At 45.5% G+C, this 15,086-nt stretch overlaps 1 protein-coding gene across 2 annotated transcripts in view; it reads left to right on the top strand.

The window, feature by feature from the left end:
* MSRA (methionine sulfoxide reductase A) overlaps positions 1–15,086 on the top strand; it is a 297,114-nt gene that overhangs the window by 244,294 nt on the left and 37,734 nt on the right. The window contains exon 6 of one of the 2 annotated variants that reach the window (XM_015426394.1): positions 4,823–4,894. The exons of the other annotated variant lie outside the window; for it this stretch is intronic. Within the exon in view, the coding sequence (XP_015281880.1) occupies positions 4,823–4,870 (48 nt within the window). The 3' untranslated portion in view covers positions 4,871–4,894. Of the gene's footprint in view, positions 1–4,822; positions 4,895–15,086 lie in introns of those variants that run through there. 2 annotated transcript variants of the gene reach the window in all.

The following is a 15,086-nucleotide window of genomic DNA, read 5'->3' as shown; positions in this document are numbered from 1 at the left end:
GGGACATGATTGCAGTCTTCAAGTATTTGAAGGGCTATCATGTAGAAAACGGAGCGGATCTATTCTCTCTTGCTCCGAATTGCAAGACTGGATCTAATGGGTGGAAATTACAAGGGAGTCATCACTGGCTAAATATCAGGAGAAATTTCCTAACTGTAAGAGTGGTTGACTGGTGGAAGAGACTGCCTCGGGAGGTGGTGGATGCTCCTTCGCTGGACGTTTCAAACGGAGGCTGGACAACTTTCGGGTATGTCGTAGGGCTGTCTTTCGGCTATGCTCCTGCAGAGTGCAAGGGGTTGGACTAGATGACCTGCAAGGTACCTTCCAACTCTAACATTCTATGATTCTGTGGTTGTTTGTTGGTTTATTATAATTATCTTTAAATGCTGAAGGTGGGTGTTATATCGAGCTTCCTTCCCCAGGACACTTGCCAAAAGCAGAACCTGAACATTTTGAAGAAGTGTCATAAGAATTTTTAATACAATGTGGCTTTTGAAGAGTAAGATTTTGCCTAAGATACTTGATTCCCCCCCCCCTTGTGTTTCTAAACTAGTTGGGCTGGAAATCCAAATAAAGCCTAATTTTTAATTTCTATGCAAAAATATTCACTGATCTCAAAAATGCCTATTTCATGACTGCAGCTGTTGCTGAAAATAGTGGGTGTTGCAGCAGATTAAATTGTTTCAGACTTAATTTGTGTATCTTATTTATGACACAGGTTATGAGAAGAAATAAACTTCATAGATGTGGAGAAGCATTCTGTCATTTGATATTAAATATGTTGCCTAACACCTATAATCCTAGTCAGTCTGTTGCATCCTCTTTTAGTGTTTTCCAGAACCCTGGGCAGTTTCCCAGTGTCAGAAGACATTATTGTTCCTAACTGGAGAGTATTTGGGAGCTCTTCTTAATTGCTGGTTCTTCGTCTCTTATGTAAAGAATAGACATCATTCAGTTATGGGCAGTTGAACCAGAAGAATAATATCTTCCCATGTAGCTTACTTCTGCACTAAGACCTATCTCAGAGGCCCGTCTTTGAGGGGCCCCACTATAACAGAGGCTGGGCAGGAAGTTATGAGAGACAGGGCCTTTTCAGTGGTTGTACCGTGTCTTTAGAACACTTTTTCCTTGAAGATCTGCCTGACACTTTTGCTGGTTTTGCTGTTAATGGAGTAAATGAAATGGGAAGAGGATGGAATCATCCAGTTTTGCATCACAGTAATATCATAATCCTGAGGGACTCCATTTTGCTTACATATCTGATGAACTCTGAGTTCAGTGGTTAAGTGCGTGGACTCTAATCTGGGAGAACCGGGTTTGATTCCCCACTCCTCCACTTGCACCTGCTGATGTGACCTTGGGTCAGTCACAAGCTCCGGCACAGCTGTTCTTGAAAAAGAGCAGTTTCTGTCAAGAGCTCTCTCAGCCCCACCTACCTCACGGGGTGTCTGTTGTGGGGAGGGGAAGGGAAAGGAGTCTGTAAGCCGCTCTGAGATGCCCTTGGGTAGTGAAGGGCGGGGTATAAATCCAACCTCCTCTCCTCTCCTCCTCCTATAGAAGCGAGTCACAATATTACACAATTTATAATGCTTGGAGCGGAATACAATCAAACTAATAAACAAAATGTCTAAAAATGAAATTCTGCAGAGGATTAAAAAAAGGATAGGTCTCACGCATTTTTCTTTGGGTTTCCTGCAGTCGAATGATGACAACTGACAATCCTTCAGCATACTACTCCTGTGCCATGTCAGGACCTACCCTAACCTGGCACTAGTGGGATGTAACCTCCTCTGAGGAGAGGATTCTCCTATGGTCGAAGCTAAATGTAGTGGTCCAGGACCTCCTGAGCAAACCCCAAGCCTACACCTTGGAAAGGGAGCAGTGTAGGAAAGAGCTTCCTGATTGGGTCCATCCATTCCTGGAACCCCCCAGGACTCCAAGAATGTAGAAGGCAATGGGGCTGAGTATGCTTGGCAAACCCAGCCCTATTTGGAAGGAAGTAACTGAACTCTGAGCTTTGGCAGGACTGAAAAGGATGGGTGACCGAATCTGCAATGAAAATCTAACCTTTGCTGTTCTGTCATTCCCCTAAAACTAATTTATGCTCCAGACTGGATAGTTCTACTGTGAAGCATATTCTGGCTCTAGGCCCTTGACTGCTTCCCAATTCCTGAGTCCTGCAGAAAGTTCCTGCACTGGTTGGTTCTCACCTGCCAGTCCTAGCCTGTGGCCTGATTGACTGACTGATGGAACTGGCTGGTTTGGAAATGGGACATATCAAGTGTAGTTAGCATCAGCAGAGAATGGCTGAGTTTTAGAAGCAGGGGGAAAATCAAATGCTTGCTGGTCCGATGTCTGCAGGGTTATGGATGCAGCGTAGGTAGGCCGTGCTGCAACATACTAAACAGAAGAGCAAGAGAGAGGAAAATCGGACTTACTTAATCATGACTCAGGGAACATTGAGAACATTCTAGAAGTACATTTCTTGGAGCAGCTTTGACTGTTATGGAGAGGTATGGCCGGCTCAGCGCAGGAGTCTCCGTATATCCGGCTGGTGTCTAGAGCTGCTTTCAGAAAAGGTGGCTTAAAACCCATTTTCAGCCACTTCATTCACCTTGCTGTCCAAATGTAGAGACGATGCCTGGCTCATGGCGTGCATGATCCTTTCATGCCCTCCTAGTAGTGTCTTTCCATCAAAAAATCATGAGGCTGAAGAGTGCTGGGTGAGAATTTGTTACATTATTAATAGTCTCTCTGACAAGGAGGCATGATTTCCTCTGGCTTCCCTCCAAAGCATCTCCTTTCCTTTTTTTATCTTGCCAATTTTATTTGGGCACATATTGGGCTCTTTGGTGGCTTAGTCTGTGACTTTGACTCAAAACAAGATGAGGCACTAATTATCCATAGACAAAGTAGGGAAGGACTGAGCCGTTATATTCCGAATGCAAAAGATCATACCTTTTCCAACTCGGCAGGAATAACTATCACCTTGTGAGTTACACAGGTAGCTGACTGATCCTTGTACTCAGGACTCTGTGTGGTTGTGTGAATCCTCGGATCTGCTGCTTACGTGGGTCTGTCAGATCATGCAGCAATATTGCTGGACTTCAGGAAGGAGTGGTGTTTGGTGTGAGTACCTTCTGTGTGATCTGTTGGATCCCTGTGGAAATGGGATGTAATATTTCCACAGCTATGTTAACTCCAACCACACAAAAGCAGTGCTCATTGCCAACCACAATATTGTATGAGTTTGGCTTCTTATGGTGCCATCCTAAGGACAGTTACACCTTTCTTAAACCCATTGTCTTCATTGGATATAGGAGGGTATAGCTCCGAGAGCCAGTTTGGTGTAGTGGTTAAGAGCAGAAGGACTCTAATCTGGAAAACTGGGTTTGATTTCCCACCCATCCATATGAAGCCAGCTGGGTGACCTTGGGTCAGTCACAAGTTCTCTCAGAGCTCTCTCAGCCCCACCTACCTCACAGAGTGTCTGTTGTGGGGAATGGAAGGGAAAGGAGATTGTAAGTTGCCCTGAGACTCTGAGTGAAGGGTGGGGTATAAATCCAACTCTTCTTCTTCTGTTTAGGATGGCAGTGTTAATCACTAGCCCAAATTATCCGCACTGCTTGTAAACATTTATTGGGAATGTGGAAGAAATCTATTCTTTTTCAGCTTTTTAACCCTTCTTGGATGAGAACACTCAACAGTAGTTAAGTGTTGAGGAGGGGCTGTGGCTCAGTGATAGAGCATCTGATTCCTTCCCCCAGAGGAGCCTGACTGGTCAGAATCTGTCCCTTTCCTGAGGTCCCTTCGACAAGGTGAAACAGGATGTTTGCATTAAGTTGGAAGCTTGTCTATTTGTTTTCCTTTCCTTTCCATCAGCTATTTGGTACCTGTTGGCACACGCAAACAATAATGCAGGACACTCACGTAAATTGTCTAAAAAGAAAGTTTAGTAACGAATCGGAGGGGTTATGTGGAGGAATAAAAACAGTAAAACAGTCTAGCTGACTAAGCTACATCTTTCTAGCTGATGTTAACTCGAAGATGGAGATTTCAGCTAGTAAGCTCCAAAGAAAGGGACAAGAAGACCCAAAATACCTATGTGCCAAATATCAGATAACATCTCCCAAATATGAATTCACCAATGATCAGGCTAAAGGGTTTGGTTCATTATGCAGAAACTTTCACCTTCTAGCTCGGGAACTTCTACTTGATGCCCCATAGGTTCTAACTAATGAACTAACTACCAGTTAGCACAGACAAACAGACAGGTTAACTCTTTCATGATATCAGGGAGAGAACTTGCAGATACTCCAACAGTACCACACTAGACACACAGTGCTGCGCTGTACAAAAAAGTGCACGGAGTTTGGTTGCTTTCATAAGGAGGGCTTTCTTGTATTTCCTGCCTCTCTGTGGTTAACGGCACTCCAGCCTTTCTTGTGCAAGTTCAAACACTAACATTTTTGCTCTCTTAGAAAAGCAGCCTGTATGCCTCAAGGGCCTAAATGGAGGCTAAAGCAAGCATCGCAGCTATGTAGTCTACACTACCTTTAAATTCTCCCCATAAGGAGAAAGAGGATGTAAAACATATACGCCATTGAGATCCAAGTGCAACATTGTTTGGTTTCTTAAAGACAGCAGGAGTGTCATCCTTTCCCCTTTGTGAAACTTGCCTATATACACACGTATGTGTTCACACAAGCTAGGGTTATGTGGCTCTCCCCCCCCCCATACAAAGTCACTGCTGGCACATAAAAAGAATCTAACACAGAGATGTGGGGTTGTTGTTTTTTCCCCACCTGCTGATCTGTTCAAGGAGAAGATGACAAAGGAAGATGACAAAGGAGACCCAGCTGAGCTCTGAGCAGGAGCAGGAGCAGGAGACAGAGGGGTGAGTGGTTTTTTATTTGCTTTCAGCGGAGAGGATCCAGCTGAGGATTTTGGTGGGAGAACTGGTCTGGGAGTGTGTGGAAGCGCTTGGAGTTTTTGCAGATTCCTGGCTGCTTGAGAGAGGAAAGGGCATTGTTTGACTGTGATTGACTGCAATTGAGAGGAAAAGGAAGGGGCATTGTTTTGCATGTGATTGAGTGCCTGGGTGCATTTGAATAGCTGCTGCCAGCACTCTGCTGGGGGAGGCCTCTATTTAAGGAAACACCTGGCCAGAGGCAGAGGAGACCCAGCTGAGCTCTGAGCAGGAACAGGAGCAGGAGACAGAAGGGTGAGTATTTAAGAAAGCTCCTTGACAGAGGCACGAGCCTCTGGCACGAGCCGAAGGGCGAGCTAAAGGGCTCTTTGCCCGTGGCTCTTAGCCCAGGGACTCTTGGACTAGGGGCTCTGTGAGACGCCCAAGAAGAGGCAGAAAGTGAAAACCCTAGGCTCCTTGTTTTCCCCATAAAGTAATTTGACTTTGACAAGAAAAAAACACATAAATACAAAGGGATTTAAAAGGGGGATTACATTTACTTATTTTAAAAGAATTATGAAGCCAGAATGCCAGCAGGGGGTTGGGGGCTATCCAGTGTTTTGCACAGAGTGTCACATGTATGACTATCTGCCCACTGGGCAGAAGTCTTGGGTGTGTGCTCGGTGCAAGGAGCTCCTGGTTCTCAGGGAACGTGTGTGCTCCCTTGAGGCCAAGGTGGCTGACCTGGAGAAGCAGAGACAGTCAGCTAGGCGCACAGAAAAGACTCTCGGGGACTTGTTAGCTACGTCCCACTCTGGATCTGGCAGCCCCGCTGCTGTCAGGGAGCATGAGGGTCTAGGGGAAACAGGGCACCGTGCTGAGGATAAGGGGAATGTGCCCTCAGAAGGGACCTCTTCCCCAGCTGGTGAGCGGTTATCCTTTTGCACCAAGGAACCATCCCTGGGCAGGGTGGGAGGGGGGCTCTTGGTAGTGGGTGATTCGATCCTTAGGCAGGTAGACAGCTGGGTGGCGAACCCGCGTACTGACCGTATGGTGACTTGCCTGCCTGGTGCAAAGGTAGCGGACATTACGCGTGTTTTAGATAGGCTGGTAGATAGTGCTGGGGAGGAGCCAGTGGTCGTGGTGCATGTCGGCACCAACGATGTGGGGAAATGCAGTCGTGAGGTCCTGGAGGAGAAATTTAGGCTGCTGGGCAGGAAACTCAAGGCCAGGACCTCCAAGGTAGCCTTCTCAGAAGTGCTACCTGTTCCACGCGCAGGGCCGGAGAGACAGGCACAGATCAGGAGTCTCAATGCGTGGATGAGACGATGGTGTAGAGGGGAAGGGTTCAGGTTTGTTAGGCACTGGGATTCTTTTTGGAACAAGAGGGAGCTGTACAGGCGAGACGGTCTCCACTTGTCCCGAGAAGGAACCAGGCTGCTGGCGCTTAAAATCAAAAAGGTGGCAGAGCAGTTTTTAAACTGAATATTGGGGGAAAGCCGACAGGAGATGAAAAGTCTCTGGTTCGGGTTGGCTCATCTCAGAGAGATGAGGGGGTACCTGTTGCTTTTCTACAGGGAGGTGGATTGAAATTGTCCACTGAGACCATGGCTAGTGACATGGACTGCCTGACAAGGTCTCGAGATTGCAAGAGGAAGGTGGCAGGCTTAACCAGTATGGGAAATTACAGCTGTTTCTATACAAATGCTCGAAGTGTCCGAGGTAAAATCGGGGAGTTGGAGTGCTTGGTGTCAGAGGGAAAAATAGACATTGTGGGTATTTCAGAAACTTGGTGGGATGAGGAAAATCAGTGGGATACGGTGATTCCCGGTTATATATTATATCGGAAGGATAGGGGGGGAAGGGTTGGAGGTGGGGTGGCTCTGTATGTCAGAGAGGGTATAAAGTCCAGAAAGATCGAGAGGCTAAGAGAATTGGATTCGCTTCTTGAAGTTCTGTGGGTTGAAATAGGGGGGCCAAAAGGAAACTTAACACTGGGAGTTTGTTATCGCCCACCGGATCAAAAGATAGAGGAGGATTATAAAATGATGAATGAATTAAAGATAGCAGCTAGACAAAAACACTGTGTCGTAATAGGTGATTTTAACTACCCACACATTGATTGGGTCAATATGTGTTCTAGTCGAGAGAAAGAGATTGAGTTTCTAGACACTCTAAATGACTGTGCTATGGAGCAGATGGTCATGGAACCTACCAGGGGAGAGGCGATCCTTGATTTGGTCCTAAGTAACACTCAAGACCTGGTGAGAGATGTAAAAGTGATTGCACCGCTTGGGAACAGTGATCATAATGTTGTTGAGTTCAACATTTGTACAAATAGGGAATTGGCCAAAAAGACTCACACAACCACTTTTAACTTTAAAAGGGGTAATTTTTCTGATATGAGGGGACATGTGGGGAGGAAACTGAAGGGAAAAGTAGAAAGGGTCAAAACCATTGGGGAAGCTTGGAAACTGTTTAAAACTACAATTCTAGAAGCTCAAATAAAATATATTCCGCAGGTTAGGAAAGGCACAAACAGGTATAAGAAAAAGCCTACATGGTTAACAAACAAAGTAATGGAAGCTGTAAAAGGTAAAAAGGATTCCTTTAAGCGGTGGAAAGCTAGTCACAGTGAGGCTGATAAAACAGAACACAGGCTATGGCAAATAAAATGCAAGTCTGTGGTCAGGCATGCAAAAAGGGAATATGAGGAGCATATAGCAAAAAATGTAAAGACCAACAATAAAACTTTCTTCAAATACATTAGAAACAGGAAACCAGCCAGGGAGGCAGTGGGGCCCTTGGATGACCAAGGGGTAAAAGGAGTACTGAAGGATGATAGGGAAATGGCTGAGAAGCTAAATGCATTTTTTGCCTCCGTCTTCACTGTGGAAGATGAGAGGTGCTTGCCCACTCCAGAGCCGCTGAGTTCGGGAGGGGTGTTGAAAGACCTGAGTCAGATTGAGGTGACGAGAGAGGAGGTCCTAAAACTGATAAACAACTTAAAAACTGATAAATCACCAGGCCCAGATGGCATACATCCAAGAGTTCTGAAAGAACTCAATTGTGAACTTGTGGATCTCCTGACAAAAATATGTAATCTCTCCTTAAAATCAGCCTCCATTCCTGAGGACTGGAAGGTAGCTAATGTCACTCCCATCTTTAAAAAGGGTTCCAGAGGAGATCCGGGAAATTACAGGCCAGTCAGTCTGACGTCGATACCGGGTAAATTGGTGGAAACCATTATTAAGGAAAGAATTAGTAGGCACATAGATGAACAAAACCTATTGAGGCAGACTCAACATGGGTTCTGTAAGGGAAGATCTTGTCTCACTAACCTGTTAATGTTCTTTGAGGGGGTGAACAAACATGTGGACAAGGGGGATCCAATAGATATTGTTTACCTTGACTTCCAGAAAGCTTTTGATAAAGTTCCTCATCAAAGGCTCCTAAGCAAGCTCAAAAATCATGGGATAAAAGGACAAGTCCTTTTATGGATCAAAAACTGGCTAATTAATAGAAAACAGAGAGTGAGTATAAATGGGCAGTTCTCCCAGTGGAGGGGTGTAAGCAGTGGGGTACCACAGGGATCAGTACTTGGTCCACTGCTTTTTAACTTGTTCATTAATGATTTGGAGTTGGGAGTAAGCAGTGAAGTGGCTAAATTTGCGGATGATACGAAGTTGTTCAGGGTGGTGAAAACCAGTGAGGATTGTGAGGCACTCCAAAGGGATCTGTCAAAGTTGGGCGAGTGGGCGTCAACATGGCAAATGGGGTTCAATGTGGCCAAGTGCAAGGTGATGCACATTGGAGCCAAAAATCCTAACTATAAATACACGTTGATGGGGTCTGAACTGGCAGAGACAGATCAAGAGAGAGATCTTGGAGTTGTAGTAGATAACTCACTGAAAATGTCGAGACAGTGTGTGACTGCAATAAAGAAGGCCAATGCTATGCTGGGGATTATTAGGAAGGGTATTGTAAACAGATCAGCCAATATCATAATGCCGCTATATAAATCAATGGTGCGACCTCATCTGGAATACTGTGTGCAATTCTGGTCACCACACCTTAAAAAGGATATTATAGCTTTGGAAAAAGTGCAGAAAAGAGCAACTCGAATGATAAAAGGGTTGGAACACTTTCCCTATGAGGAACGGTTAAGGCGCTTAGGGCTCTTTAGCTTGGAGAAACGACGACTGAGGGGTGACATGATTGAGGTTTATAAGATTATGCATGGGAAAGAGCAGGTAGAGAAAGAGGTACTTTTCTCCCTTTCTCACAATACAAGAACCCGTGGGCACTCCATGAAATTGCTGAGCGGTCGGGTTAGAACGGATAAAAGGAAGTACTTCTTCACCCAAAGAGTGATTAACACTTGGAATTCACTGCCACAGGAAGTGGTGGCAGCTACAAGCATGGACGGCTTCAAAAGGGAATTAGATAAGCATATGGAGCAGAGGTCCATCAGTGGCTATTAGCCACAAGGTATAGATAGGGACTCTGGGGCAAGTGATGCTCTGTCATCTTGGTGCTTGGGGGGGGTCAACAGTGGGAGGGCTTCTAATGTCCTGGCCCCACTGGTGGACCTCCTGATGGCACTGGTATTTCTGGCCACTGTGGGATACAGAGTGTTGGACTGGATGGGCCTTTGGCCTGATCCAACATTGGCATCTCTTATGTTCTTATGTTCTTAACGCCGGAGCTCTTTAGAGCACCTTGGTGCATTTGCAGTTTTAAAAGTCTTGTGTCTGGGAAGCTTTGTTGCTATTCATGCCTTCGGAAACGGCAAACTGAGTCTGCATTCAGTCAACAGGATGGGTCATCCTATCAAGGCTGAGAGAGGAAGATGGGGCTGCTTCTCCGATCGACTGTTTAAGATCAAGAGAAAGGACCCACTGGGCTATTTGCTCTAATGTTACCTGTATCCCAGTTCCTTATGCCCTCATTTTCAGCTCGGAAAATCAGCGTGCCTGTATTCTTAAAATGAAAATCTTTTGGAAACACAGATGAAATTTTTTTGTAGATTTGTTTTCTTTTGAAAAGGGGAGAGGGGGAGAAGGAAGCACCAAAGGTTTCCCAAAGCTCTTCTCCTAGTCGTCTTCAGCACCACCATCAGGCACAGTATATAGAGTGTGCCCTTGACCTTTCCTCCTGCCCTCAAATAACAAAACTGCCATCTTTCACAAAAAATCCACAGCCTGCCAACAGGATGGTGAGGGGGGCATTTCCTCAGCAACAGATGAACCAAATTTGCTGGCAGGGGAGGATCGCAAGGAAGTTCTCTTAATTTTGTTTTCAACATATACTATTCTGGACTTCAAGAAAAAAACCCTGAAAGATAAATCCACATGAATGGGGCATATTAATTTGTAACACCATCAACAAAATGTAAGATTATATTAAAAAGCAAACTGTTCCTCAAAGCTGAATTTAAATGCTCAGAATTCAGTTCTTTTGAATTATGAAAGTTTGCCTCAATTTGGAAATGTTGTTGAGGTCTACTTATAACCATATTGAGGCAAGCATTCATTTATGCTTCTGTACCTCACTAGGTGGCCCATGTACAGGATCATGTACTAGGGGTGGGTAGTGAAGTGGCCAAGTTTGCAGATGACACAAAAATATTCAGGGTGGTGAAAACCAAGGCTGACTGTGAAGTGCTCCAAGAGGACCTTCATAAATTAGGTAAGTGGGCAATAATATGGCAAATGAGTTCAGTGTTGGTAAGTGTAAGGTGATGTACATTGGGACAAAAAATCCCAACTTTAAGCATAGGCTAATGTCTGAACTTGCTGAGACTGAGTGGGAAACAGATCTTGGGGTCATAGTGGATAGCTCAATGAGAGAACCCACAGAGGGGCACACGTGTGCACACACACACGGGAATGGCGCGGGGTGAATCTGCAGGCTTTCCCCTGCCCGTCCGCATCGGTGGGCAAGCAGAGAAAGGCGGGGGGCGCTCTGGAGGGCTTTTTCGGCCCGTCTGCCTTGGCGGGTGAGCAGAGAAAGGCGGGGGGGCACTCCGGAGGAATCCGCGGATGGGACAGAAGGACTTTCCGGGGTTGCCGCACCTCCACACAGCCCGAAGAAACCGGGGATTGGGCGAGAGGCAGGCAGCTTACCTTTCTTCTTTTACCTTTCAATTCAAATATATATGTATATAATTCAAATTATATCCCGCCCTCCCCTAAGGCTCAGGGTGGCTAACAATTGAGGCAAAAGCCATAATTAAAACAATTAAAACAAGATAAAACAAAAACATAACTTCTGCCTCCTTGTGCTGACTGAGGGCTGCAGGGGGCGGGGCTTGGTCCTGTGCTCACACATAAATTAAAACAGTATTTTATCTGTTCTGAATAAGAGCTGTTTCTTCTGGTTTAAATATCAGCATTCCTCTGCCTGCCTGCCTGTTTGTGAAGAAATGGGGTTTCCATCAAGGGCAAGGTTGTTACCATGTGCTTTGCCCTCTTTTCCCACCCTGTGAATTAGTTTGTTGATTGCAGATGTTTTTGCTTAGTAACTTTTATGAAAATTTGATGGCGTCCTGTCGTTGCTTTCTTTTAATATTGTCAGCCACTTTGAATCTGCGTTGAGTCGAGAAAAGCAGGTTAAAAGTGCCTAAATATTATGTTTTGAGAGCAAAGTTTTGACAGCCCAGAGTTCCCCTAAAGTGCCCTTAAATGGCTGCTATTTAGGATGCATTGCTTGTCACTCTTTTTTTTTTTTAAACCCACATTTCCTGGTGTCTTTTGCATTCTTTGGATGACGGAAGAGTTCTCATACTCAAAATTCAGGGTAAACATCCTTGCAAAAACATAGTGTATCTGTTGAGCAAGAGTTGAGTCCAGTAGCACCTTAAGAGGCCAACAAGATTTCCAGGGTAGAAGCTTTGGGGGGAATCAGAACTTCCTTTACCAGCCTGGACTCCTGAAAACTTCTACCCTGGAAATCTTGTTGGTCTCCATGGTGCTACTGGACTCAGATCTTGCTCCTCTACTGCAGACCGACATGGCTGCCTGCCTGAGTGTATCTGTTGTGATTCGGCAGGGAAGGGAAACCTTATAAGGGGTGTTATTTTAAAAGATGGTGGGGATGAGACATTCTCCCCAGTAAGGCTGGCTTGGTCATGTATTTACTTACTGCTGTTCCCACGCACTTAGATGGAAGGGCAGGTCCAGGCCTGCAGACCTTTCCGCACACGATGCTTCCCCACCTATTGAAGTAGGGGAGGCCCCCACAGTTCGCCTGCACAGAATCACAGGATCAGGACTCTTGTATGACAGGCACTGCCTTGGGATCAGTATTAAAAGAAGTCCAAAGCTTACTTCCGAAGCACTTTTTAGAAGAATTTTGGATTGTGAAGCAAAACCAGAAGTAACCGAACAGAAGTAAGCAGCGTTATGGATTCTCGGAATTCACTGAACATGTGGGTGGGAAGATGTGTGGCAATGTGTCAAATATGCTGTCACGTCTGATGGATCAAAGAGTTACTCTGAAAGCTGCTCCCCAACTTTGCTTTCGCACCGAGGCTGTTGCCATATTGCATCATTCGAATATCTGCTGCTTTGACTCACCCTGATTTCCCCACCCCCCCGCTTACTGCAGCTGCAGTGCAGTAAAATATCCAATGTGGAGTGTGTGCAGCAGATATTCTTTAAATACTGTGCAAAAGCCTGGATGGAACATTTCGTAGAGAAGTCGAAATGGAGGATAAACGTCAGTGCAGCTCTGCTTGCTTCTTAAAAATTGACTGATCATCCAGCATTGACTGAGGTTTGTATTTATGAACAGCAGCTGTCCTCCTTCCAAAAACAACAGGTTTAAGCAGTAAGAGAATATAAGTACATTAGAATAAAAAGCCAGCATCAAGAGTTCATATTCGAGTCCAGTAGCATCTTAGCGACCAAGAAGATTTTAGGGGTATAATTCCTTTCCTTTCCTTTCCTTTTGTACCCTTAGAAGCTCATTGATTCCAGAATCTTGAGCAGCAGAAGACATGTATTTCTTATATTTTAGCTGCAAGGGCTAAAAGGACTGAGACAAATTTTGCAATTGCCATAGTGATCTTAGGATCCTTATCACTGAGCTAAAGAGCCTGAGTTTCGGGGGGAAGGGGCATTGGTTGAATAAACACTTAATATAGTAATCCCTCATAATCTCAAAAAATCTGCATTCCAACAGGGCATGAAAGGATGTATCAATCCTATTAAGGCCACAAGGGCAAATTCTGTCAGTGTAGGGCCCTTTCAAATATCTACCCTAGGGTTGCCAAGTCGTACCTTATCCTGAAGTGGGGGACTCCTGTGTTGATCCTGGAGCGCGCGCGCCGCATCCACATCACCAGGAAGTGACGTGACCACACCGGGCACACTGGGGGCGGGGCCACGACCATCCAAGGGAAAACCATAGAGTTTTCCCTCGGATGACCGTGGCCCCGCCCCCGGCGTGGTCGCATCACTTCCTGGTGACATGCACGTCGGGGTGGAGTTCCCCCCGGGGCCTGATCCGGCGGCGACGGGGAACGGGCCTCTGGGGCGGGGTTTTCCCCATCCCCCGGGGGAACTTGGCAAGCCTAATCTACCCTGCAAAACTATTGTAGGTATATTGTTCAGTCTTGCAAACAAAAAAGCTCTGCAATAACGTGGGATGGTAAATTAATACATATGATGGGGTAAAGATTTTAGGTAAGAAGGACCAAGAAATAGGGGTGAGCATAGTCTGTGGGCTCTCAGAATCAAACTACTATGGTCAGTTTCCAAGACTTGCTTTTTCATCAGAGAAAATGCTTTGGTTTTGCCCATCTCAAAAATATCATCAATCGACATTCCAACTTTCATCAGTTTCTCATCCAGGGCTTTTATCCAAGTTGATTTGTGGGTATCCCAATTTAAAGCAGCTAACAAACCATCTTCAGCCCAGAGCTGTTTTAATCTCAGTTTGAAGGCAAATAGCTATACTCTTGCTTCCAAGGATATCTGTCCAAATTCTGCCTGTATATGATGTTTGACATGCAGCAGGGAATATTCAATATTTTTTTAAGAATTGGACTAGTGGTTGGTCAATATCAGAAATAGTTTTAATCCAAATAGCTGAACCATAAAGAATGAGGGGACCCACTTTCAAATTAAAGGCTGGCACCACTCCAGGAATATACTCCCCCCCCCCCATTGTGGAAGAACCTATTTATGGTGTTTGCATGAGGTTTTGCTTTATTAAACGCTGTTCTAAATTGGGTGTGTGGGGGGGGGTCCAAGATAGATCTGCCGAAAACAGGGTCCCCAAATAGGAGAAGGCCTTGAGATGGATTCCATTTTCTGGTCTTGGTGAAAACTAGAATCTTAGATTTTGGGTAGTTGATCACCAGGCTTTCTCAACAACAATAACTGGAGAAAGACTGCAAGGCCCTTTTTAGTCTGCCCCTGGTTCGGGACAAGATCACAGCATCATCTGCGTAGAGCAAAATAGGTACACCAATCTCAGCTACTTTTGGTGGATGGCAATTGTCATGATCTGGGCTGTGCTACCAGAGGCCTACTAGGCCCAGGGAGCCTGGCTAGCAGTAGGTGAGGCTGGGCCTACAACTCCCAGAAGCCCCTGAGAGGTTTTGGAGCCAAAATTGACCAATAGGGAAGAAGAGGGCTGGGGAGCAAAAGGGCTGGTGCCAGAGCAGAAGCTGCTCTTTCTTCCTAAGGGCAGAGCCAGAGAAGGAAGGCTGCTGCAGGAAGAAACCCTCATCCAGAGGGAAGGTTGAGTAGTCTAGTGTAACTTGGAATAGTAAGCTAGGGACAGTATATATTTAGACGCGTTAGGGCATTTGATTTCTTTTCACCCACTTACTGTTATATTTCTGCACCTTGTTTGTTTGACCTCTTATACAATAAGCTATTTTCATTGTTCACTCTGCCTGGTCCTCACGCCTATTATTCGGCCAAAAGGGAGGTCAGAAGGTCTTGGGAGGGTGCTCTGGGCCTTCTCAAGGGAGCCTGGAACCAGCATGGTGGCAGCGTCAGGTGACACCCCACCTGAGCCGTGACAGCAATAATCATTGAAAATTGACGCTACATTTCTAGGGGTATAAACTTTCAAGAGTCAAAGCTCCCTGTGTCGGATGTTCCTGAAATTAATCAAGAATTCAGTAGGTCATCCCGGAGAATGACCAACAATATTTTTG

This window comes from Gekko japonicus, unplaced genomic scaffold (assembly GCF_001447785.1).
Source record: "Gekko japonicus isolate JY-2015 unplaced genomic scaffold, Gekko_japonicus_V1.1 scaffold7, whole genome shotgun sequence".
Taxonomy (NCBI): Eukaryota; Metazoa; Chordata; class Lepidosauria; order Squamata; family Gekkonidae; genus Gekko; species Gekko japonicus.
This window is presented reverse-complemented; position numbering and strand designations above follow the sequence as displayed.